The sequence below is a fragment of the Rhinoderma darwinii genome, chromosome 4 (genome assembly GCF_050947455.1).
Source record: "Rhinoderma darwinii isolate aRhiDar2 chromosome 4, aRhiDar2.hap1, whole genome shotgun sequence".
Classification (NCBI taxonomy): domain Eukaryota; kingdom Metazoa; phylum Chordata; class Amphibia; order Anura; family Rhinodermatidae; genus Rhinoderma; species Rhinoderma darwinii.
The window spans coordinates 314,679,491-314,704,739 of NC_134690.1; the positions used below are offsets into that span (position 1 = coordinate 314,679,491).

Genomic DNA, 25,249 nt, shown 5'->3' on the forward strand with positions numbered 1-25,249 from the left:
ATGCACATGTTGGGCAGTATATGAATGTTCAGGGTAGCCTGGCTCTATAAAAGGGGTATTCCCATCCCAGACATTTATGGCATATCCATAGAACATGCTGTATATGTTTGATAGATGCGGGTCCCAACACTGGGACCCACACCTTTATCGATATCGGAGGGTCCTCTGACCCTTCTTGGTGAGATGGCCCCTGCATCCTGTCAGAGATTGTCAGGCAGTGGCAAGGTGGTTTGAGTTCCGGAAACAGCCAAGCTCACCAAGCTATGCCATTTCCGTAACTCCCATAGAAGTAAATGGGAGTTACGGAAATAATGTAGAACAGCTATCTAAGCTGTTTCCATAACTCTAAAGCTCCGGAATAACTTCTGGAGCTTGGAACTATGAAAGTTACGGAACACTATGAGAGTTACAGAAGTTTGTTTCCGGAACCTCGACCACCTCTTCACAGATTCCCCGCCTAGATGTGGTGCATAGCGGCCATCTTACCAGGCAGGGATAGGGTATGCGGCCCTGAACTCGAGACCCAGGTGCCAGCTCCTATGGATATGCCATAAATATCTGAGATGGTAGTACCCCTATAACACATCACTACTCCATGCAGCCCAGCTCATTAATACATGAATACTTCATGCAGATATTGGGGCAGATTAACTATTCAAAATGCTCAAAATTTATTGAGGCCCCACACACAGACCGTAATTATGGACCCATTAATTTTTATGGCCGACGGACACCTTCCCGTATATTTAAGGGAAGGTGTCCGGGCCATAGAAACCTTCTGTAAAAAAATAGGACACGTCCCATTTTTTTATTTTACGAACCGTGCTCCCATACATTATAATGGGAGCACGGCTCGCAAATACGGACTATGATTATGGGTACGGTAGTGTGCATGGGGCCTAACCATTTTAGATACATTTTGTGCCGTGCTCGACAAGTGTGGCTTAGAGGAAAAGGGGACATGGTCTGTTCTAAAGGGGCCGTGGATTAACATGTGCCACTATGCTGCAACATTTTGGTGCAAAAACCTGGAGCAATCTAGTGTCTAGCAAGATGCGCCAAATTTATTATACAACGTGTGCCACTTTGAAAAATTTGGCACATCTTCTGACTGTCTGGTATAAGTTTACACTGTCTTGATATTAGACAGAATTACTAAATCTGCCATATTATGTATCGATATGTAAATCAGACTATATAGAAATTCCAGATAGGTTAATTTAGTCGTTTAGGAAACCTATGACTATTGAATTCCTTCCATGTAAAAGCACAGCGGAAACAAACCCAATATTGTTGTCATTGAGCAATGACTCATGATTTGTGGTAAGGGGTGGCATATTTATTCAACAACCTGGAAATCGCAATAGACGTAAGAAATTAGCTAATGTGTGTATTTATTAGGCTAGGCCTACTCTGACAAAGGTCCACATATAATCACAATGGCATCACAACTTCAATGTTTACCTATGGGAAACAAAAGCTTTAAGGCAACCTTATGATTATTGTACATTTTGGTTAGGGTATATTTACACGGTGCGGTCAAATCACAAATTATGGTCACGGTTCTTGCAAAATCGCAGCAAGGATGCATCATTTTGCTGTAATTTCCCATAGTCGTGGCAATAAACCGTATGTATATACCCTTATAGACGCCAGGTCGTTTGTAACTATTTTCCTCAGAGAGAAATATTGAAATTGCTGTTCAATCGTGTTCTTACCACAACTAGACTTTGTATCGCTGTGTAGCCCCAGCCTATATATTAAGTTTGCTTACTAAAAGAAGACCTTCGGTATTTAGTGCGAACATCAAGGTGCAACAGGAAAATGTTTATTCTGCTTTTCATTTTAAAAATGCTCCTACACTTCACGCAACATTCATGGAACATGATGGCCTCAGTTTTCAAAATGATGGAAATACAAGTTTGTGTTTCCCAAATGAGAATTCACTTATCAGGTATAAGGCTGGGTTCACACGACCTATTTTCAGGCGTCAACGAGGCGTATTATGCCTCGTTTTACGCCTGAAAATAGGGCTACAATACGTCGGCAAACATCTGCCCATTCATTTGAATGGGTTTGCCGACGTACTGTGCAGACGACCTGTAATTCACGCGTCGTCGTTTGACAGCTGTCAAACGACGACGCGTAAATTGACTGCCTCGGCAAAGAAGTGCAGGGCACTTCTTTGCCACGTAATTTGAGCCGTTCTTCATTGAACTCAATGAAGAGCAGCTCAAGATATACGAGCGTCACAGACGCCTCGTATATTACGAGGAGCATTTACGGCTGAAACGAGGCAGCTGTTTTCTTCTGAAAACAGTCTGTAATTTCAGCCGTAAATGACAGCTAGCGTGTGAACATACCCTAATGGTTGGTATTGGTTCAGAGTGCACAAGACCTATAGGAGGTGCACGAATAGGGTCCCAACCCAATCGTATGTAGAGAAGTATTCGGCACACAGACAAATATGATTCAAAACTTCTTTCGTTTTATTTGTATTGTATTCAAATGCCATGGGCGGAGTGCAACGTTTCGGTCCAAAAAGACCTTAGTCAGGCACTGGAACCCTGTTGGCGTGGATGTATCCTGTTGATGAGCACTGCTGTTCGTATCGCGGCTTACCGCTCGTTTTTGGCGCCAAAAACGAGCGGTAAGCCGCGATACGAACAGCAGTGCTGAATCATATTTGAATCATATTTGTCTGTGTGCCGAATACTTCTCTACATACCCTAATGGTTAACATGAGCGAGTCTTTCCCTGATCTTTTGATAGGCTCATTACCCATCGCCCTCCTATTTTCACGCCAGGTGCCATTCTTTAGGTACCTCCATCCTACAATAGGGCCATTTTAGGCCCGGTTTACACTAGGCACTGGGTCAGCTGAAAACTGCATCACTTCCCCACAATATATAACATTTTTCCTGGGGTTTTTGGTTAGTTTTTTTATTTCTTTTTTCTATACTTTCTAAAATCAATGTACCACTGGGGTTCAGAATAGCAGGGAACACTGATAACCGTTTATAGTTGTGTTTTGTTTTTTTAATTGTGGTATTTCCACTATTAAAGTAAATTGGAAAATTGCTATAAAAACACAATTGACAAAGGCATGCTTCAGCTCTTTTAAAAAGCCATGGCATGCCCTTCAAACTGCAGTAGTCACTATGTTTTTTTTGTTTTTTTCCCCTAATAAACCAGAAGCATTATTGCTTTGAAGCATTTTCCTAAAATACTTGATCAGACTCTATTACTCAGTTTCTTTAGTTCAGATCATTGTTCCCACACAGATGGAAATATCTCTGTTACCATTGCCACTACTAGAGGGCCAATCTCCACATGTAACAGTTAGTAAAAGGCATAATAAACAATTACAAAAATGTAAAATTAAAAAATGGCTACTTACAACTGTCCATTTTTCTCAGAGTAGAAGCTGACTGATTTTATTGTTGCAACCACTACAACCATACAGAGAGTGACCGGCACAAAAAGCATTATAACATGTTTAGCCCCATATTTAAGTGTCAGCTCTTCTTCTTCTCTGTCCACCGGAACTTCTCTAACAGAGGCTGCTGCTCCTGAGGTCTCACCATTTGATGCTTCGCCCAGCACCTGTGCACTACCGCTGTATTGTTTCTGCTAGAGATGTAGAGACCAGTCAAATAGAAAGCTCAACAAGAACACATACAAACTAGTCGGATTCAGAGAACTACCACAGGGTTTATATAACATGTTCCTTAGTGGGTTTTAAAAGGGAAGGTGTCACGAAAAAAATAATTTTTATATGTTTTTGCTTTTAGTATGTTATTAAAATACATTTTATTTATTTGTGTTTTACTTTTTTTTTTCTTTTACTTCTCTATGGGGGCTGTCTTTTTTTTTTTCATCTCTGTATGTGTCGATTAACGACACATACAGAGATGGAATACGGCACATACATCCCCATAGTGAATGCGAACGGGAGCTGTTCCATTCACTATAGCGCATGCGCCGCTCCCACACAGTCCAAAAGGAAGGTCTTCGGCCAAGCGAAATTTTCATGTGGACCGGAAGCTGCGGCCAGACAGTAAGAGGACTACTTCTGGTCGTGGCTTCCGTCCATATGTTCAGAAGCAAGGACTAGGAGCGGAGGCAGCGGTGGCGGCAGGAGCAGGTAATTTATGTTTGTGTATGTTCGTGTTATACTGTGCGATTACCACTGTATCTAATCAACAGCTGAATTTAGAGGCTACCCATGAGAAGAGCTTTTGTGCTTGTATCGTGATGGCCACACTTCCATTCTTATGTTCCACCAGGTTAGTGTTGTCACAGGTCCAATGCTCGATGCACATCAATATCCACATCCGAACTGCTGCTGTTCAAATAAGTTAGGATGTTGACACGAATGTGGATGGAGATTTAGATCCACACTGTCAGTATGACAAAGGTGACCCACTGGGGTTCAGGAGATAAAGTATTGTTGTGGGGAAACACGGAACGGTATTAAAAAAAAGAAACAACGTTTTAATACATAGGGTATTTTATATAGGACTTAAAGTTCTCGGTCATTGACCTGCAGAAGCTGTAAGGCCTCGTGCACACTTACGTCACCGTTTTCACGGCCGCTTTTGAAGGGTCCGTTAACCCGTTTTAGCGGCAGTGTGGTTTCCGTGTGCACTCCCGTGTGCACTCCGTGTTTCCGTTTCCGTGCGCCGAGCATGGTACTGTCCAGGGTGACAGTACCATGCTCGGCGCACGTAAAAAAAAATAAAAAATAAGTTCATACTTACATTCCTCCTGTCCGGCCTCCAGCGATGACGTTCAATCCATGTCGCCGCTGCAGCCAATCACAGGCCGCCGCGGCCGCTACAGCCAATCACAGGCCGCCGCTGCAGCCAATCACAGGCCGCCGCAGCCGCTGCAGCCAATCACAGGCCGCCACGTCACAAAAGAAGGTCGGACTGGAGGAAGACGACAAGACAACGACCGGGTACGTATGAAATGCTTTTTATTTTATATCAGCAGCCTCTTTTCTCTATCAGTTATTGATAGAGACAAGTGGCTGCCGATTAGTGTAATATTTTTCTAATGTTTTTCTGCCCGCCCGGCGGTTGCTAGGCAACGGCTCCATCACACACGGACGGCACACGGATGCCTTCCGTGTGCCTTCAGTTTTTTTGACGGCCCCATTGACTTGCATGGGCCTCACGGTCACGGAATCCCGGACCAAAGTAGGACATGCTCTACTTTGGATCGGAAAGGAGCAACGGACCGTCAAATAAAACTGAAGTGTGCATGGCCCCATTGAAATTAATGGGTTCAGGGTGCTATCAGTGACAAAAACGGATAGCACCCTGAAGGAAAAAACTGAAGTGTGCATGAGGCCTAAGCAGCTTGTTTTTGCATTTGCATTTACAGAATACAGGCTGCTGCAAGTACTTGTTTTCTGGTCAAAGCTCTTTCAGAATTTGGAATTCTCTGCAGCCCTGTGGGTTTATTACCAGAGCAGTTCTCCTAACCAATAATAACAATATTATAGTAAAGAATAGCTAGAGATATGTAATTCCTTACATATATAGCTAAACACATATGTAACATAACTATAGCCTATAATAACTAAACATGGCTCCAAAAAAGGAACTTATTTTTATAACGTTGAAACCAAAACTAAAGATCAGACGGTTTATGTTGCACATGGCATGTTTAAATAAAAAATATTATACAATTATACAGTGCATTCGGAAAGCCTTCAGACCCTCTCGCTTTTTTCATATTTTGTTATGTTGAGGCCTTGTGCTAAAATAAAAATTCTAGTTTTTGCCCATCATTCTGCACTTAATACCCCATAATGACAATGTGAAAAAACATTTCTGCTGCACTGAAAGTTCCCGAGAGCACAGTGGCCTCGATAATTCTTAAATGGAAGAAGTTTGGAACAACCACGACTCTTCTTAGAGCTGGCTGCCCCACCAAACTAAGTAATCAGGGGGAAAGGGCCTTAACTGGTTGAAGACGCAGGACGAGAATGCTCGTCCTGAGCGGCGGGTCATTGCCGCATTAGGATAAGCAAACGGTGACAGGACAGTGAATTCAGCTGTCACAGACAGCTGAGCGTCACAGCTATCGGCGGTGGGACCAATTACGGCTCTGCCCCCCCCCCCCCCGTGGATCGCTGTGATTGGTCAGTCACTCCAGAGTGACCAATCACATCAGAAAAGTGAATTGCCGCCCTTCCTCTGTGACGGATCTCCTCAGAACTGTCACAGTTGTGACAGTTCTGGGGAGATCAGACCAGAGTGAATTTAGTGCGTCCCCTCACGAGTGAAATACACCACACAAACCCGTTTAACCCCTTAGAGCTCCCCAATCCACCTCCCCTCCCGGAAGACCTGTCAAAAGTTACTTCGTTTGTTAAAAAAAATAAAAAAAATTATATATAAAAAAAATTATTGGTAGTAGTGTAGGATATATAGGTGATTATTTAATATATATATATATATATATATATATATATATATATATATACACATACACACACACACGTGTATATTATATACATACGTTATATAGTGTATATATATATATATATATATATATATATATATATGTTATAAATATACGCTATATATATCGTACGCAGACGTCCGAAAGAGTGTTAACCCTTCCTGCGCTGACGTTTTAGGCGCGATTTTTTGTTTTAGCATAAAATAAAAAGTTAACATTTAAATAATCTAAAAATTATTAGTAGTAGTTTAGTTAGGTTACATATATACACACACACACACACACACACACACACACACACACACACACACACACACCAGGTTTCTGACGACATTTCAGACGTATTTTTTTATTTGTCATAAAATGTTAAAAAAAAATTGTTAAAAAGTATAAAATTATGGCTAAAACAGAATTACACTGTGGAGGAGGCCTACGCCATGCTGTGTTCGACACAGACACGGAAACCGCCAGTGAGGATGAGGAACACTTCCTTATTTTGTTATCCTCTAGCAATAGTGAGGAACCCCCACAAAGGCGGAGTAGGCAGAGTGACAGTCACTCAAGTGACTCCAATTGGGTGCCCCCAAATATTTTTTCACCCCAAATTCCTGAATTCACTTCTGCACCAGGAATAAAAATTGATACCACTGGGTACACGGAATTACATCTTTTTCAAATTTTATTCACGGAGGAATTGGTGAACCTAACGGTCACCCAAACAAATATTTATGCCGAACAGTATCTGACCAGTCACCCCGCGTCATATTACGCTAGAGGCCAGAAGTGGCATCCAACATGTGCTGCAGAAATTAAAAAGTTCTGGGGGCTCCTTCTTAATATGGGGCTTATTAAGAAACCCACCATACGGTCCTACTGGTCGACAGACGTTTTGTATGCTACGCTAAATGTACAGGGCTGTAATGGTGAGAACTCGGTTTGAGGCAATATTAAGATTCCTCCATTACACTGACCACAGCCAGTGCCCTCCGCCTGGTGACCCCAACCAGGACAGATTATTTATTAAATTAGGCCGCTTATTTCAATTCTGAGTGAAAAATTTTCAGAGGCATACACTCCTAATAAAAATATTGCCATAGATGAGTCACTCGTGCTCTTCAAAGGAAGGCTACGATTTAGGCAATACTTGCCAAGTAAAAGGGCAAAATACAGAATAAAAATTTATAAGCTCTGTGAGAATGAAAGTGGGTACACTCACAGATTTAGAATTTACGAGGGAAAAGACTCCCAAATCTGCCCAACAGAGTGTCCCCCTGTCCTCAATACAAGCGGCAAAATTGTGTGGGACCTTTTGTACCCCCTGCTAGATAAAGGTTATAACCTTTATATAGACAATTTATATACTAGCGTCCCACTGTTCCACTGCCTATTTGATAAAAATACAGTCGCCTGTGGCACAATACGGAGGAATCAAAAAGGCCTCCCAAAAAAATTTGGTCGACCAGAAACTGAGACCTGGTGATAGCAGGTAATTGTCTAATGGGACAGTGATCGTGACAAAATTTATGGATAAAAAAGATGATTTTATCCTCACGTCCATTCATGGGGACAGCAGCACCCCTGTTCCAGTAAGAGGGCGTAATGCCACAGCCCTCAAGTCCGTGTGTATACAGGAGTATAACCAACACATGGGTGGCGTAGACCTGGCAGATCAAATGCTACAGCCATACAGCGCAATGAGGAAGTCCCGCGTATGGTACAAGAAGACTGCAGTGCACCTCATACAAACAGCGCTGTACAATTCTTTTATTATTTATCGGAAGTCAGGGAATCAAGCACGGTATCTTGAATACCAGGAAAAAGTTATAAAACAACTACTTTTCAAAGACCGAGTAGAAGAGGCTGCAAGCACATCCCATAGCAGCGAGGCCAGCAGAATTGTATCAGGGCAGCACTCCCCAAGTGAAGTTCCCCCCACTGAGAAAAAGACCATACAAAAAATGTTGCGTCTGTTATAAAAACGGAATGCGAAAAGACACGGGCTATCAGTGTGACACTTGTCCTGATAAGCCAGGATTGTGTATCAAGGACTGTTTTCGCGCTTACCATTCCTCCCGAAATTATAAATTTTATGACTTACTCTACTTTTTTTTTTTTACCCATTTTTGGCCTTTCATCCCTATTTCCGGTACATAATTGCCCATTTATGAGTTGGAATTAAACCTAAAAAAATAACTAAATACTTCATTATACCCCTAGATGAATACTGAAAGACAGTGTTTTCTGCTCAGTCACTTCAGAAAGTCTGCAAATAAATTCTGCCTGGAATTCATCTAACTAGGCCCAAAAAGCCACAAGGCGCTCCTTCAGGTTTTATGCTCTCGCGTAATTCTAGCTAAAAAAAAACGACATGGTCAACATAATCACTGTACCCCTAAATGAATACTTTCAGGGTGTAGTTTCCAAAATGGTGTCACTTTTTTGGAGTTTCCACTGTACTGGCACCTCAGTGGCTCTGTAAACGTGACATGACACCGAAAACCATTCCAGCAAAATCTGTTCTCAAAAAGCCAAATGGCACGACTTCCCTTCTGAGCCCTGCTGTGGGTCCAAACAGCAGTTTATTACCACATATGAGGTATTCCCGTAATCAGGAGAAGTTTCTTTAAAAATTTTGTGGTTCTTTTTCTCCTTTATTCCTAGTAAAAAGTAAAAATGTCTTCAGAAAAAAAGTCGATTTTCATATTCATGGCCGAATTCCATTAAATTCTGCCAAAAACCTGTGGGGTGAAAATGCTCACTATACCCCTAGGAAAATTCCTTGAGGGGTGTAGTTTCCAAAACAAGGTCGCTTTTGAGGAGTTTCCACTGTTTTGGTACCTCCAGGACGTTGCAAACGCGACATGGCACCGAAAATCATTCCAACATAATCTGTGCTCCAAAATCCAAATGGCGCTGTTTCCCTTATGAGCCCTGCCGTGGGTCCAAACAGCAGTTTATTACCACATATGCGGTATTCACGTAATCGGGAGAGGTTGCTTTACAAATTTTGGGGTTCTTTTTCTCCTTTATTTCTAGTAAAAATTAAAAAGGTCTACGTTTTTGGAGAAAAAAGGTGGACTTTCAATTTTACAGACTATTTCCAATAATTTTAGCAAAAAACCTGTGGGGTTAAAATGCTAACTATACCCCTCGATAAATTCCCTGAGGGGTGTAGTTTCCAAAATGGGGTAACTTTTGGGGGCTCTCCACTGTTCGGGTACCACAAGACCTCTTCAAACCTGACATGGTGTCTAAAATATAATCTAAAAAAAAAAGGAGGCCCCGAAATCCTCTAGGTGCTCCTTTGCTTCTGAGGTTCGTGTTCCAGTCCAAGAGGACACTAGGGCCACATGTGTGATATTTCTAAAAACTGTAGAATCAGGGTAATAAATGTTGAGTTGCAATTCTTGGCTAAAACCTTCTGTGGTACAAATTTTTTTTATCACAAATTAATTTTGCCCAAAAAAAAAAAATGACATTCGTAAATTTCACGTCTATTTTGCTTTAATTCCTGTGAAACGCCTAAAGGGTTAAGAAACTTTTTGAATGCTGTTTTTAAAATGGGGTGATTTATGGGGTCTATCTAGTACATAAGGCCTTCAAAGCCACTTCAGAACTGAACTGGTAAAAATAGCCTTTTGAAATTTTCTTGAAAATGTGAGAAATTGCTGCTAAAGTTCTAAGCCTTGTAACGTCCTATAAAAATAAAATGACGTTCAAAAAATGAAGCAAACAAAGTAGACATATAGGGGATGTTAACTAGTAACTATTTTGTGTGGTATTATTATCTGTTTTACAAGCATATACATTTAAATTAAGAAAAATGCTAATTTTCACAAATTTTCTCTAAATTTTGGTATTTTTCACAAATAAATACTGAATTTAGCGACCAATTTTTTTCACGAACATCAAGTACAATATGTCACGAGAAAACAGTCTCAGAATCACTTGGATAGGTAAAAGCGTTCCGGAGTTATTACCACAAAGTAACACGTCAGATTGGAAAAAAATCGTCTGTGTCCTGAAGGCCAAAAACAGGATGTGTCCTTAAGGGGTTAATAAGAGGTGACCAAGAACCCAATGGTCACTCTGGCTGAGCTCCAAAGATTCGGTGTGTAGATAGAAGAAACTTCCAGAAGGCCAACCATCACTGCAGCACACCACCAATCTGGGCATTATGGCAGAGTGGCCAGGAAAGAAACCCCTTCTCAGTAAAAGACAAATCAAGTCTGAAGTTTGCAAAAAACAACAACAAAAAAAAACACACACCTAAAGTATTGTTAGGGCCTGTTCACATCAGTGTTGGCTTCCTGTTCCGGGGTTCCGTCTGAGGTTTCCGTCGGGTGAGCCCCGCAACAGAAAGTCAAACTAAAACCACAGCTTCCGTTTCCATCACCATGGATATCAATGGTGACGGAAACATTGCTAATGGTTTCTGTTCGTGACCATTCCGGCAGGTTTCCGGTATAATGACGGAATCAATAGCGGAGTCGACTGCGCTATTGATTCAGTCGGAAAAACAGAAACCTGCCGGAACAGTGACAAACGGTAACCATTAGCAATGTTTCCATCACAATTGATATCAATAGTAACTGAAACGGTAGCTGTGGTTTCAGTTTGACTTTCCGTTGCGGGGTTCACCAGACGGAAACCTCCGACGGAACCCCGGAACGTGAAGCCAACGCTGATGTGAACAGGCCCTTAGAGTGTAAGAAAAAAACAAAGATTCTATGGTCTGATGAAACAAAGATTGAACTGAACATTACGGTCTCAATTTTAAGGATAAGGCCACACTGAGCAGCCATGACACGGTCGCGACAAAGCCAACAACGGCACTGGCACCCTGTTCGGCACGGCTGTCAAATAGCCTGTTAATGGCCGCACGTTATTGCAGGTAAAACTGCCCTTTACCTGCAAAATCATGCGGCCGTAAAGGGTGTATTAATTAATGGCCGCAACATTTTGCAGATAAAGAGACGTTTTACCCGCATTAACGCGTGGCCATTAACAGGGTGTTTGACAGCCGCGCCAAAGATGGTGACGGCGCAGTTGTTGGCCGAGTCACGACCGTGTCAGGGCCGCTCCATGTGGCCTTACCCTTAGCGTCATGTCAGGACGAAACCAGGAACTGCTCATCACGGTTGCATCATGCTGTGGGGGTGTTTTCCAGCGGCTGGCACAGGGAGACTGGTCAGGGTTAAAGGAACAGTGTCATCACAAATAATTTTTTTATATGTTAAAGAGGTTAGTGCCTTAATATAAACGTTTATTTTCATTTGTGTGTTTGTGTTTTACTGTTTCTTATTTTTACACTTTTTCTTCCCTATGGGGGCTGCCATTTTTTGTTCCATTTCTGTGTGTGTCGATTAACGACACACACAGACATGGAATACGGCAGCCACAGTCCCATAGGGACTGCGAACGGCTCCCGTCCCATTGACTGCCGTGTACGGCGTCTGTGTGGGAACTGCGCATGCGCCGCTCCCACACAGTCCTATTCGAAATTGGCGCGGTCCGGCGCCATTTTCCTGTGGACCGGAAGTCGCGGCCGGACAGTAATATTACTACTTCCGGTCGCGGCTTCCGGACTTGTGCACATGGAACAGCGGCAGCAAAGGGAGCGGACGGGCCGGAGGGAGCCGCGGCGGCAGGAGCAGGTAAGAGATTTCAATGTATGTTAGTGTTTGTGTGTGTTTACTACTGTATGTAAACCTACTACACTGTGGGTTACCTCAAAAAATGGCGACACACAGTGTAGGAGGTTAAACCTTTCAAACCCCTCGTTTATCCCGGCACTAGCCAGGATAAAGGAGGGGGGAATGCTGAGAGCTCACTAGAGCGAGGGCTTTTAACCCAACGTTGCAATGCTGCAATTTTGGGAACAGCTCCATCTAGTGACCAAAAATGGGTAGTATTATAAATTAGAAATAATTTATAATATTTCCTGGACTCGTGCAAAAAATAAAAAAAATTTGAACAATGTTTAATCACCCACACACTAAATGTTTAATTTTTTTAAAAAAAACATGTTTTTCTGGCAACACATTCCCTTTAAGGAAAAGATGAATGGAGCAAAGTACAGAGATATTCTTAATGAAAACCTGATCCAGAGTGCTCTGAACCTCAGTCTGGGCCAAAGGTTCACCTTCCAACAAGACAATAACCCTAAGCGCACAGCCAAGACAACACTTGAGTGGCTTAGGGACAACTCTGTGAATGTCCTTGAGTGGACCTGCCAGAGCCCTGACTTGAGCCCAATTGAACATCTCTGGGGAGACGTGAAAATGGCTATCCACCGACAGACCTCATCTACCCTGACAGAGCTTGAGAAGCCAGAGAAGAATGGCAGATAATCCCAAATTCAGGTGTACAAGCCTTGTGGCATCATACCCAGGAAGCCTGGAGGCAGTTAACGCTGCCAAAAGTGCTTCAACGAAGTGCTGAGTAAAGGGTCTGAATACTTATGTCAATGTAATATTTGAGTTTTTCCTTTTTAATAAATTAGCAAATATTACGAACATTCTGTTTTCTCTTTGTCATTATGGGGTATTGAAGGCAGTATGATGGGGGAAAAAAATGGGAATTTTTATTTTATTTTAGAACAAGGCCTCAACATAACAAAATGTGAAAAAAATTTAAAGGGTCTGAAGACTTTCCAAATGCATTGTATATTGGTAGAAGTATGAGGTAAAGGACATCAATGACAATAAGATGTTAAATAAAATGTTCCAGAATAACTTCATATGTCATTTCCTACTGCAGGCGAGAGCAATCACTCACCCTTTTATTAGAAGGATCTTCTGTAGTCTGTTGTCCATCTTGAAAAGGAAGTTGTGGGCTTTCAGAGGCGATCAGTGACGTTCTCTCATTGCACTCCTCCTCTTCCTCACTGTCTGAGCTGTTCATGAATGTAATCATATTTCCAAGTCACAGTTACCTACTACAGATGGACAGAATGAAAATATTAATTCCATGATACATCTCTGTATAAAATGGCAATGTGAAAATCAGAATCAATATGGTTTTTTTCTGTAATAGTGTCATGCAAGAATGATTTTTATATGTATCAAACGGTTATACATTGTTATGAGTGCACAGAACTTAAAATGTAATCCAAATACAGGACTTGGCCTCCTTTTCCAAATGAGGAGTCCACAGAATAGAGGAAGTGGCAGTGCTTTCTGATCCAATAAAAAGTAAACCTGCTTATATTGTGCTGGACTAAAAAGCATCACATGACCAGTTTACGGCACTTCCTCTGCGGTAAACTCCTTCAACAATAATTTAGCAGCAGAAAAAAAAAAAAAAAAAAAAAAAAAAAGAAGAGAGAGAGAGTTTAGATCTCCCCCAACAGCAATTTAATAACTGTACTCGAATTGTCAAGAACCAAGGTTATCATCCGGTGATATGCACACCTCGGGAAGTACACGCTACACTATGAACAAAAGTATTGGGACGCCTACACATTACACCTACAGGAGCTTTTAATGACATCCCATTGTAAATCCATAGGCATTAATATTCGAGTTGGTCCCCCTTATGCTGGTAAATCAGCTTCTACTTTTGTGGGAAGACTTTTTACAAGATTTTGGAGTGAGTCTGTGGGAATTATTGCCCATTCATTCAGAAGAGCAATTTGCGAGATGGGACACTGATTTGGAGAAGAGGGCCTGGCTCACAATCTCCGTTCTAGTTCATCCCAAAAGGTGTTTGATAGAGTTAAGGACCAGGCTCTGGCGTGGAGGAACTTGACTGGCCTGCACAAACCCACCCAACCATGCCTTTATGGACCTTGCTTTGTGCACTTGGACACAGTCATGCTGGAACAGAAAAGAGTCTTCCCCAAACTGTTCCCACAAAGTTGGAAGCATAAACTTGTCCAAAATGTCTTGGTATGCTGTGTAACGTCCGCGGCCACTGACTGCAGACTCCTCTCATCCTGCCGATGCCTTCCTTCCCAAAGATGCCAGCATATGCGGCCGTCCTGGCCTGCAGTGACCACTAAGGTGCGTCTGCGAGCTCAGTCCCAGCCTTAAAAGGGCCAGCGCGCACACGTTTAGAATTGTCTAATCACCCTGGACTATAAGAAGGGCCCTGCCCCTTCACTCATTTCCTGAGCATTGTTTTGTTTTCCCGTACCAGTCTAGCAAATGGTCCCTTGGTGTTTTCCTGTTCCCGTTTAGGCTACCTGTATCCTTTATCACGTGCTACCTTGTTCCTGTGCCTTAAAAAAGTTGGAGTTGTGTTGTGTTAAACCACGCCTGGTGTCTGCTGCCAAGATCCCATCTGAGCCTAGCCATCGCTACTGTCTGTACTACCACAGGTACCCTTGCTCGAACTATAGACTTTACTTTGTACACTGTTTGGCCAGCTGCTATCCCGCTATGGCGGTATGGCCCAGTGGGTCCACATACCCACAGATGGTGACAGTACGCCCAGGCCACGGACCCCCTTGGTCAACCCAAGACCGTAACGACATCACAAGCCATGCAGGCGGATATACTAGTCTGCTAATTACGACAGGACCAGCTCCTCCAGGCGGTGAACATTATTGCACATTGGCTGGATACGCAAGCTGCAGTTCCCCCGACACCTGCTCCTATTGCCTTTGCTGTTCCTCCTGCTACACCTCCTGGCAGTACTGATCCCCGATTTTCTCTGCCACTACCTCATCGCTATGATGGAGACGCAAGTATCCACTTCAGCCTACATGCCGGAGCATTTTCTACTGACGGCGCAAGGATTGCTTTCATAGTCTCTCTCCTTACTGGCAAGGCCCTAGCATGGGCGAATCCCATCTGGGAATGTCCGAGACCAGAGACCCAGGACTTACAGTGTTTCCTACAGATTTTTTGCATGGTGTTTGTGGAACCTGGACGAGTCTCAGCAGCTGCATCTCTGCGCACCCTTCGCCAGTGGGACACCTCCGTCGGCGAGTACGCAATTCAGTTCCGCACCCTGTCGGCAGAGTTGTCGTGGGACAACGAGGCCTTGGGGGCTACATTCTGGCATGGACTGTCTCCTAAGATTAAAGACGAGCTCGCCGCTCGTGATCTGCCACCTACCCTGGATGACCTCATACTTTTAGCCACCAGGAATGACATGAGGATCCGGCAGCGATTCCAAGAGGCTCGCCAGGAGGCAAGATTCCCACCAGAGGAGTCTGCAGGTGGATCTGTCCAGGAGAGACACCACAGACGCAATTGTCTATATTGCGGCCTCGAAGGCCGTATTGTACGTTGGTGTCCACAGAGGTAAGCGAAACTCCCGTGCCTAGGTTTGGTTGGAGAGACAACCCTAGGTGAAACGTGGCTATGGAGCAAGTCCTCCTCGAGACTGTCCATTCCCGTAAACAGTGTCTGGTGAAAAGACGCATCACGTCTCTGGACTCTGGGTCCGCAGCAAACTTCATCCGGAAACACCTAGTGGATCTTCTTCAGTTGCCCACAGTCCCCCTGGGGACATATTTAGCTGTTGCCTCGGTCAATGGACTGCCTCTGCCTGACCCAAATCGTAGCGGAGAACAAGCCGCTGAAACTCCAAGTTGGAGCCCTACATTCAGAGCTAATCACATTTATTGCTCTGCCCTAAGCCATCAACCCTGGGCTGCTGGTTCTGCCTTGGCTTTGACTACATGCCCCAGTTCTGGACTGGAATTCCGGAGAGGTTCTCCAATTGGGTCTCAATTGTAGCAATCACAGTCTGTCGCAGACCCATCCGGTCCAGTCTCCATTGACTCAGTTATTAGCAGGATTGACTCCTCAGTACTCTCAATTTGCAGATGTCTTCAGCAAGGAGGCTGAGATGCTCCCTTCACACCGGGTTTATGACTGCCCCATTAATCTGGTTCCAGATTAATCCCATCCCCGTGGCCGGGTATAACCTCTCTCCTTGTCAGAGACTCAGTCCATGTCGATCTACATAGAGTATCTGGAGAAGGGTTTCATACAGAAGTCTTCCTCCCTGGCCCGGCTACATTGTCAAGAAAAAAAGATGGATCTCATCGGCCTTGCATGGACTACCGTGGTCTCAAACAAGACACAGTCAAAAACAAATATCCGTTAGCCCTACTCTCCGAACTATTTGACCGCATACGATGAGCCAAGATCTTCTCTGAACTGGACTTGCATGGGGCTTACAACTTGATTCGAATCCGTCAAGGTGATGAGTGGAAGACGGCGTTTAACACTCGAGATGGGCACTACGAATACCTGGTGATGCCCTTCGGTCTGTGCAACGCTCCCACTGTCTTCCAGGAATTCGTCAATGACATCTTCCGAGACCTCCTCTATGTCCATGTCATGGTCTATCTTGACGACATTTTAATTTTTTCTCCAGATCCGACGACTCATCGGAGACATGTCCGTCAAGTTCTGCTGTGACTAAAGGAGAATCGCCTGTATGCCAAGCTGGAGAAGTGCGTGGTTTAGAAAAACTCTCTCTCCTTCCTGGGCTACATCATCTTGGATCAAGGCATCAAGATGGACACTGAGAAGATAAAGCCCGTCCTGGAATGGCCACGTCCTCAATGCTTGAGGTCCATATGGCACTTTTTAGGATTTGCCAACTCTTACTGGCAGTTTATCCCACACTTCTCTTGTGTGGACTCCAGAGGAAGAATCTGTATTTAATAGCCTTAAGAGTGCCTTCACGTCTGCCTCAACCCTCCATCAGCCCGATGTATCTCTACAGTTTTCGTTGGAGGTGGACGCCTCCTCTGTTGGTGCATGTGCTCTTCTGTTCCAGAGAGGCTCCAAAGGGAAGGCAGTGGTATGTGGCTATTATGCAGAGCGCAATTACTCGATTGGGTATCGGGAGTTATTGGCCATCAAATTGGCTCTGGAGGAGTGGAGACATCTACTAGAGGGCACAGCTCACCCCATCCTGATATATACTGACCACAAGAACCTCACCTATTTCAAGTCGGCACAACGGCTGAACCCCGTCAAGCCAGGTGGTCGCTGTTCTTTGCCCGGTTCCATTTTGAGCTCCACTACTGCCCTGACGACAAAATGTGAGGGCAGATGACTTATCCAGGTCGTTTGAGACAGAGGACACCATGGAGTCTCCGCAGAATATCATTGATCCGCCAGGCACCATCGCTGTTAATCCCCTGCAAGTTAGAGACCTCCCTCCAGGGAGGACTTGTTCCTGTGCCTTAAAAGAGTTGGAGTCGTGTTACATCACACCTAGTGTCTGCTGTCAAGGTCCCATCTGAGCCTAGCCATCGCTACTCTCTGTACCACCACAGGTACGCTTGCTCGGACTATAGACTTTACTTGGTACACGGCTATGCCGCTACGGCAGTACGGCCCAATGCGTCCACATACCCACAGATCGTGACATGCTGAAGCATTAAGATTTCCCTTCACTGGAATTAAGGGCCTAAACCAAGCCCTGAAAAACAAACCCAGAGCATTATCACTCCTCCACCAAATGTTACAGTTGGCACAATGCAGTCAGGCCGGCGTTCTCCGGGCATTCGCTAAACCCAGACGGCCAGATAGAAAAGCATGATTAGTCACTCCACAGAACAGGTTTCCACTGCTCTAGAGTCCAGTGGTGGCGTACTGCACACCACTCACTCCATTCGAAGCTTGGCATTGTGATTGGTGATGTAGGGCTTGCATGCAGCTGCTCAGCCATTCAAACCCAAGTTTTCATAACTCCCGACGCACATTTTTTGTGCCGATGTAAATGCGAAGAGGTTTAGAACTCCGCAGTTTTTGAGCCAGCGTAGTGTTGGCGACATTTATGTACTATGAGCCTCAGCACTCGGCGACCCCACTCTGTAACTTTACATTGTCTGCCACTTTGTGGCTGAGTTGCTGTGGTTCCTTAATGCTTCCACTCACAGTTGTTTGTATAATTTCTAGAATTGAAGAAATGTCTCCAACTGACTTGTTGCAGCGGTGGCATCAAATTACAGTGCCACGCTCAAATTCAGTGAGCTCTTTAGAACGACCCATTCTTTCACAAAAGGCAGACTGCATGGCTCGGTGTAAGATTTTATACACCTGTGACAATGGGACTGAATGAAACACTTGAATTCAATAATTAAAAGGTGTGTCCCAATACTTTTGTCCATTTAGTGTAGGTCTTAATGGCATGTATATCACGTTTTTGAGCTATGTTTAAGGTATACGTTAAATCATATCTCCCAACTGTTCCGGATCCGGCGGGACAGTCCCTGTTTTTCACCGCTGTCCCGGGCGGTCTGAGCAATGTCCCCTCCCTGTTGCCAGTCACAACGCTGCCTGCGCAGCAGTCTGCCTTGAGCGAGGGAGCAGAATGTAGCAGGCACACCAGAGCAGAGCACTGCAGAGGAAAAGAAGCCACGGGACAGTGGCGAGTACACAGTTTAAACAATTTAGTGCCTGGGAACACTAGCGTTTCTAAAATCATAAAATAAATGACATTATTTTATGATTTTAGAAACGCTTGTGTCTCCAGGCACATTCTTTTTGCGGCTCCTGCCCCCCCCCCTCGCGACCCATCCTCCCTCTCTCCCCCCCCCCCCCCCTCGTGGGACTGCTGTAACTTCTCCCTGTCCTGGCAGGAGAGGGAGAATAGTAATAATAGAGGTAATAAAAAAAAACACATTGCTCCATTAAACATCTATGTATCTATCTCATACCTCCCAACCGTCCCGGATTCAGCCAGACAGTCCCGGATTCCGGGCTGTGTCCCGCTGTCCCAGGCAGCCGGGTTATGTCCAGCTGTCAAACTAATTCTGTAGCAGGGAACCATCAGCTCCCTGCTTAGGAATTAGTTCATAGCGGAGGAGCAGAGGGAGCTCCTCCGCTCGCCGAGGGCTCCCCAGGCACAGTTAAGTCGGCAACGAGGATTGCGCTCAAGTATTAGCCACTAACGTCGCTGTCCATATGTGGACAGTACCGTCAAGGGCTTCCCCGAGCACAGCGCTTAAAGTAGCGCTGTGTCCGGGGCGTCTTTGGCGAGCGGAGGAGCGCCCTCCACTCTGAACTAGATCTGAGGCAGGGAGCGGATAGTTCCCTGCTTCAGAATTAATGGCTACTCCTGGAGCGGAATCCCCATTGCCGATGATCTGGCTGGGGAATCCGCTCCTATAGGAAACCCCTGAGGTCACTGTCCATATATGGACATTGACGTCAGTGGCTCCTCCTGGAGCAGAATCCGCGGCCAGAGTCGGCAACGGGGATTCGCTCAAGAAGTAGCCACTGACGTCACTGTCCATATATGGACAGTGACATCAGGGCTTCCCTCTAGGAGCAGAATCCCCGGCCTATGCTCTGGCTGGGGATTCCGCTCCTAGAGGGAGTCCCAATGATGCTATTTACAGGGCGGGGGTAGTGCTATCAACATGGAAACTGTGGTACTATATAGGGCACTATATACATGGGTACTATCGAGAGGGCATTGGCACTTTATATATGGGCACCGGCACTAGGGGCAGCTTTGGTGGAATTACACTGTATAAGGGCAGCTAGGGGGGGCATTATACTGTATGGGGCAGCTATGGAGGCATTAAACGGCATCAGGGTATCTGTGTGGGCATTATACAGCATGGAAAAATCTATGTGGGCATTATACTGTATGGGGGCATTTGTGTTGGCCTTATACTGTATGGGGCATTATACTGTATGGTGGCAGCAAGAGGGCAATATACTATGGCACTACCTACAAGGGCACTGGCACTAGGGGCAGCTTTGTGGGTATTATACTTTATTAGGGGAGCATTACTGTAAGGGGGCATTATGCTGTATGGGGAAATTTGTTTGGGCATTATACTGCATGGGGGCATCTGTATGGGCATTATACTGCATGGGAGAATGTGTGGGCATTATACTGTATGGTGGAAGCTAGATGGCATTATACGGTGTAGGGTCAGCTATTTGGTATTATACTGTGTGGGAGGCACTATCGGAGCATGATACTGTGTGGACTGAATCGGGTGTGTATGGGCGGGTATTGGGTGGAATTAGAGGCGTGGCGTAAAATAAAAAAATGTCCCTCTTTGTAATACCTGAATGTTGGGAGGTATGGTTAAATGTAGGCTGTGATGAATACCTTAACAGTGGCATCTGTCACCATAGAGCTTAAAGAGTTTCTGTCACCAGATTATAAATGCCCTACCTCCTACATAAATGTGATTGACGCTGTAATGTAGAGAACAGCAGTGTTTTTTATTTTGGAAAATGATAATTTTTGACAAAGTTATGAACAATTTTAGATTTATGCTAATTCGTTTCTTAATAGACAACTGGGCGTGTTTTTATTTTTTACCAACTGGGCATTGTAAAGAGAAGTGTATGACGCTGACCAATAAGTATCATACACTTCTCATTGTTCCAGCTCAGCTTCCTTCACTGCACAATCACGCTGTAAAAATGGGCTGGAACTATGAGAAGTGTATGACGCTGATTGGTCAGCGTCATACACTTCTCTTTACAACACCCAGTTGGTAAAAAGTAAAAACACGCCCAGTTGTCTATTAAGAAACTAATTAGCATAAATCTAAAATTGTTTATAACTTGGTCAAAAATTATAGTTTTTCAAAATAAAAACCACTGCTCTTATCTTCATTACAGTGCCGATCACATTACGTAGGAGATAGGGCACTTATAATCTGGTGACAGAGCCTCTTTAAAGGAGTTTAAGTATACTTGTAATGGCAGGGGGTAGGGAGACGGACAAGTGAGCCCTAATCTACCCGCCACTCTGTCCCTGCCTACTTGCAACGACCCGCCCTAGGCGACGGGGTACAACTGGGCGGTGGTCCCTGCGCTCAGTAAGTGCACGACAAACACGACAAACATACAAAGGAACACAAGCAAGGAAAAGGGGCTGTTGCCCACGGCAACACCGTGAGCAACTAGAGTGGTGAACGAGCCGAGTCAAGCCAGGAGTGTGCGAGGTACAAAACGAAAAGCAGAAGAGTAGTCGGTAAGCCAGGGTCTGTATGGAGCAGGATCAAAAATAGCAGGAGCTGTAGCTGGGCCAGGAAACCACAAGGAAAGAATCACAAGCACCGAGGGACAGGAAGTGCAGGCTTAAATAGACCGAGGGCGGGAGCTAGCTGAGTCTGGCCAGGTTACGATAGGCTCTCCCACTCCTAAGCCTGAATGGTGGAAGCAGGAGTCAGTCTCAGGGATGTATTCTCAGGTGCTGACTGATTAGTTCTGGGAGTTAACCCCGAAGCTGTGCCTGGCAGATCCTTTACAATACTATTAAAGGGGTTTTCCCACGAGGCACATTTATGACATATCCACAAGACAGGTCATAAATGTCAGATAGATGCGGGTCTCACCTCTAGGACCCACACCTATCTCTAAAATGGGGCCCCCTAAAGCCTGTTCTAGCTTTGTCTGCCATCACTGACTCCCGGCCACTTCCTGACTTTATGGTCGGGAGTTACGAAAACAGCGTAGCTCCCTGTGCTACGCTGTTTCTGTAACTCCCATAGTAGTGAATGGCAGTTACAGAAGCAGCGTAGCATGCGAGCTACGCGGTTTTCACCTTCATGGTCGTAAATCAGCCGACACAAAAAGAGGTAGAACGGGGTTTAGGGGCCCTGTTCTAGAGACAGGTGCGGGTCCTAGAGGTGTGACCCGCATCCATCTGACATATCCTGTGGATATGTCATAAATGTCCCTCGTGGGAAAACCCCTTTAATGGTATACGTCATCAACTCTCATGACTTATACATGAAACAACCTGTATGTCTATGGGTGACGGATGCCACTGTTAGGGTATGTTCACACGAGGGCGTCCGTAACGGATGAAATTACGGGGATGTTTCAGCCTGAAAACATCCCCGTAATTTCAGCCGTACCGGCATGTGCAGGCGCTTGAACGCCGCGTCAATTACGGACGTAATTGGTGCTGCTATTCATTGGAGTCAATGAATAACGGCTCCAATTACGGCCAAAGAAGTGACAGGTCACTTCTTTGACGCGGGCGTCTATTTACGCGCCGTCATTTGACAGCGGCGCGTAAATTACGCCTCGTGTGAACAGACAAACATCTTCCCATTGCTTTCAATGGGCAGATGTTTGTCAGCGCTATTGAGGCGCTATTTTCGGACGTAATTCGGGGCAAAAACGCCCGAATTACGTCCGTAAATAGGCCGTGTGAACATACCCTCAGGGCTCATTCAGATGAAAATGTTCCTAGTCTGTGTGATGTCCGTTGAAATAACTAACAGCGCATGGACCCATGCAAGTCAATAGGGCTATCCAGACTCACGTGATTTTTCACACAGAAGTTGTCGCCCAAATCTATGGGTGCGTGAAAAACGTCATCTGTGTGCTAGCCGTGTTCCACGCATCAGTTGCTAAAGAAATGCAGAGAAAAGGGAAGTGCTTGCAGAGGATAATCACTGACGTGAAAAATGGATGCCACACGCAAAACACACTGATGGCACACGGACATGAAATGCAGGAAATACGGTCCGTTTTTTGCGCACGCAAAATGGACACTCTCATGTGAATGTAGCCATAGGGCTTGTCCACACGTAACGGAATTGCTGCGTAGTCTCCGCCCGGAATTGCAGATGGAAAATATGCAGCGGAACACAGTAGCAGCAAAGTGGGTGGGATTTAACAAATCTCATCCACACGCTGCGTAAAATTTCCGACCCGAAATTCACCTGCGGTGCGCATTGTTAGTTCCAGAGCATGTCAATTCCTGCTGCGGAAAGTTGACTCAATTGCTGCATTTTTCAGAGATATCATCACCATCTCACAGACTTAAAAAAAACCTCCACAAAATCCACACCATTTTCTGCAGTAAAAAAAAGCAGGAAATGGCGCAGTTTTTCCGCAGCGGAAATCCTGCTAGTTTTAGCAGAATTGCTGCAGAAATTTTCTACAGCAATTCCGTTGTGTGGACAAGTCCTTAGACATTCGTTTATTGTATATGTCGCCCATAGACTATAATGGTATCCGTTTAACATACTCGTCATGGCTATTGAAAAGTCCATGACGCATATGTTAAACAAATTTCTAGTCTACGACGCTATTCCATTCTCAAAAAAAAAAGTTAGTATACCAGCCTGACAGAGGCCAAAAGGACACTCTTTTGGCCTCGGTCAGACTAATAGAGCCTTATGGACATGTTTAGCGGGTATGGTGGGATCTTTACCGAAACACATGCTAAACATAGGGCCGAAACGTAGTGTACACAGAGCCTAACCTTGATGTAATCTATTTGAGTACAGCATACTTCTTAGAATCACTGGTCAAGAAGACCTGTACACTCATAATCAATGTTACATAGTCCATTAAGTTTAACTTTTCTCAATCAATTACACGTCATTTATTGATAGAATAATTATAAATCAATGCCATTTGTCAGTAAATAATCATCTAGCCTTTTTTTAACCCCTTAACGACCGGCGTATAGCCTTTTTACGTCAGCAGTTCGGGGTAGTTCTACTGAAGTGCCGCCTTTTCACGTCGTCACTTCAAAATAACTTTTCCCGCATCGTGCGGGGTGCTCCTGAAGCCCGGGCTGTTAGTAACAGCCTCGGCAACAATCGGAGACTACTAACATTTAACCCCTCACATGCGGCGCTCAATAGCGAGCGCCGCATCGGATTGAATTTAGAGGGAGCTCCCTCTCTCACTCTGCATGCATCGCGGGGTGTTGATGGTTTCTATGGCAGCCTGGGGGCTGAAACAAAGGCCCCCAGGTCTGCCTTTAGTGATTGCCTGTTAGGCCATGCCAGAGGCATGGCCTAACAGATGCCTCAGTTTTAGGGCTGATCCAGATGGCCGTGATTTGCGTCCGTGCAGGTCGCGTGGTTTTCACGCGGCTCGCATGGACCAATAGAAGTCTATGGGCCAGTACAGACAGTCCGTGCTTTTTGCGCAGCGTTTGTCCGCTGCGTAAAAAGCGCGGCACGTTCAACATCTCCGAGTATTTTGCGCATCATGCACCCATTGAAGTCAATGGGTGCGTGAAAACCACGCAGGTCGCACGGAAGCACTTCCGTGTGAACTGCCTGTTTCGCTCAACAGCTGTCAAAAGGATGAATGTAAACAGAAAAGCACCACATACTTTTCTGTTTACAAACATCTGAATGCCGTGTCATAATGATGGCGGCTGCGCGAAAAGCACGCAGCCGCGCATCATATGATGCTGCCTCAGGGAGCAGGTAAGTGGCTTTTGCGCAGGCAAAACGCTGCGTGTTTTGCGTGCGCAAAAACGCCACGGTCGTCTGAATCAGCCCTTACACTGACAGGCAATAATACACTGCAATACAGAACTATTGCAGTGTATTATAATAGCGATCAAAAGATCGCACAATAAAGTCCCCTAGTGGGACTAAAAAAAAAAAAAAAAAAAAAAAGTATGAAAAAAGTAAAATAATAAATGTTCCAAGTAGAAAAAAAATAAAAAATCCACTTTTTCCCCTTACAAAATACTTTATTATGAAAATAAAGTAAAAAAGTTACTCATATTTGGTATCGCTGCGTCCATAATGAACCCAACTATAAAACGATTTAATTATTTAACCCGAACGGTGAACGCCGTAAAAAAATAAAATAAAAAAAAAACACCAGAATTGCTGTTTTCTGTTCATCCTACCTTCAAAAAAATTTGACAATAAGTTATTAAACAGTTGTCAAAAATGGTACCAATGAAAACTACAAGTCGTCTCGCAAAAATAAAAATAGCCCTCATACAGCTGCATCGGTCAAAAAATAAAAAAGTTATGGCTCTTAAAATATGGCGACACAAAAACAAACAATTTTGAAAAAAAGTGTTTTTATTGTGTAAAAGTAGG

The 25,249-nt window shown here is 44.5% G+C and overlaps 1 protein-coding gene across 1 annotated transcript in view; it reads right to left on the reverse strand.

The window, feature by feature from the left end:
- LOC142761217 (presenilin-2-like) overlaps positions 1–25,249 on the reverse strand; it is a 63,079-nt gene that overhangs the window by 29,659 nt on the left and 8,171 nt on the right. Inside the window, exons 2-3 of the mRNA XM_075864407.1 lie at positions 13,258–13,417; positions 3,401–3,630 (exon numbers count right to left, since the gene is read on the reverse strand). Coding sequence (XP_075720522.1) covers positions 3,401–3,630; positions 13,258–13,395 — 368 coding nt within the window. The 5' untranslated portion in view covers positions 13,396–13,417. The remainder of the gene's footprint in view (positions 1–3,400; positions 3,631–13,257; positions 13,418–25,249) is intronic.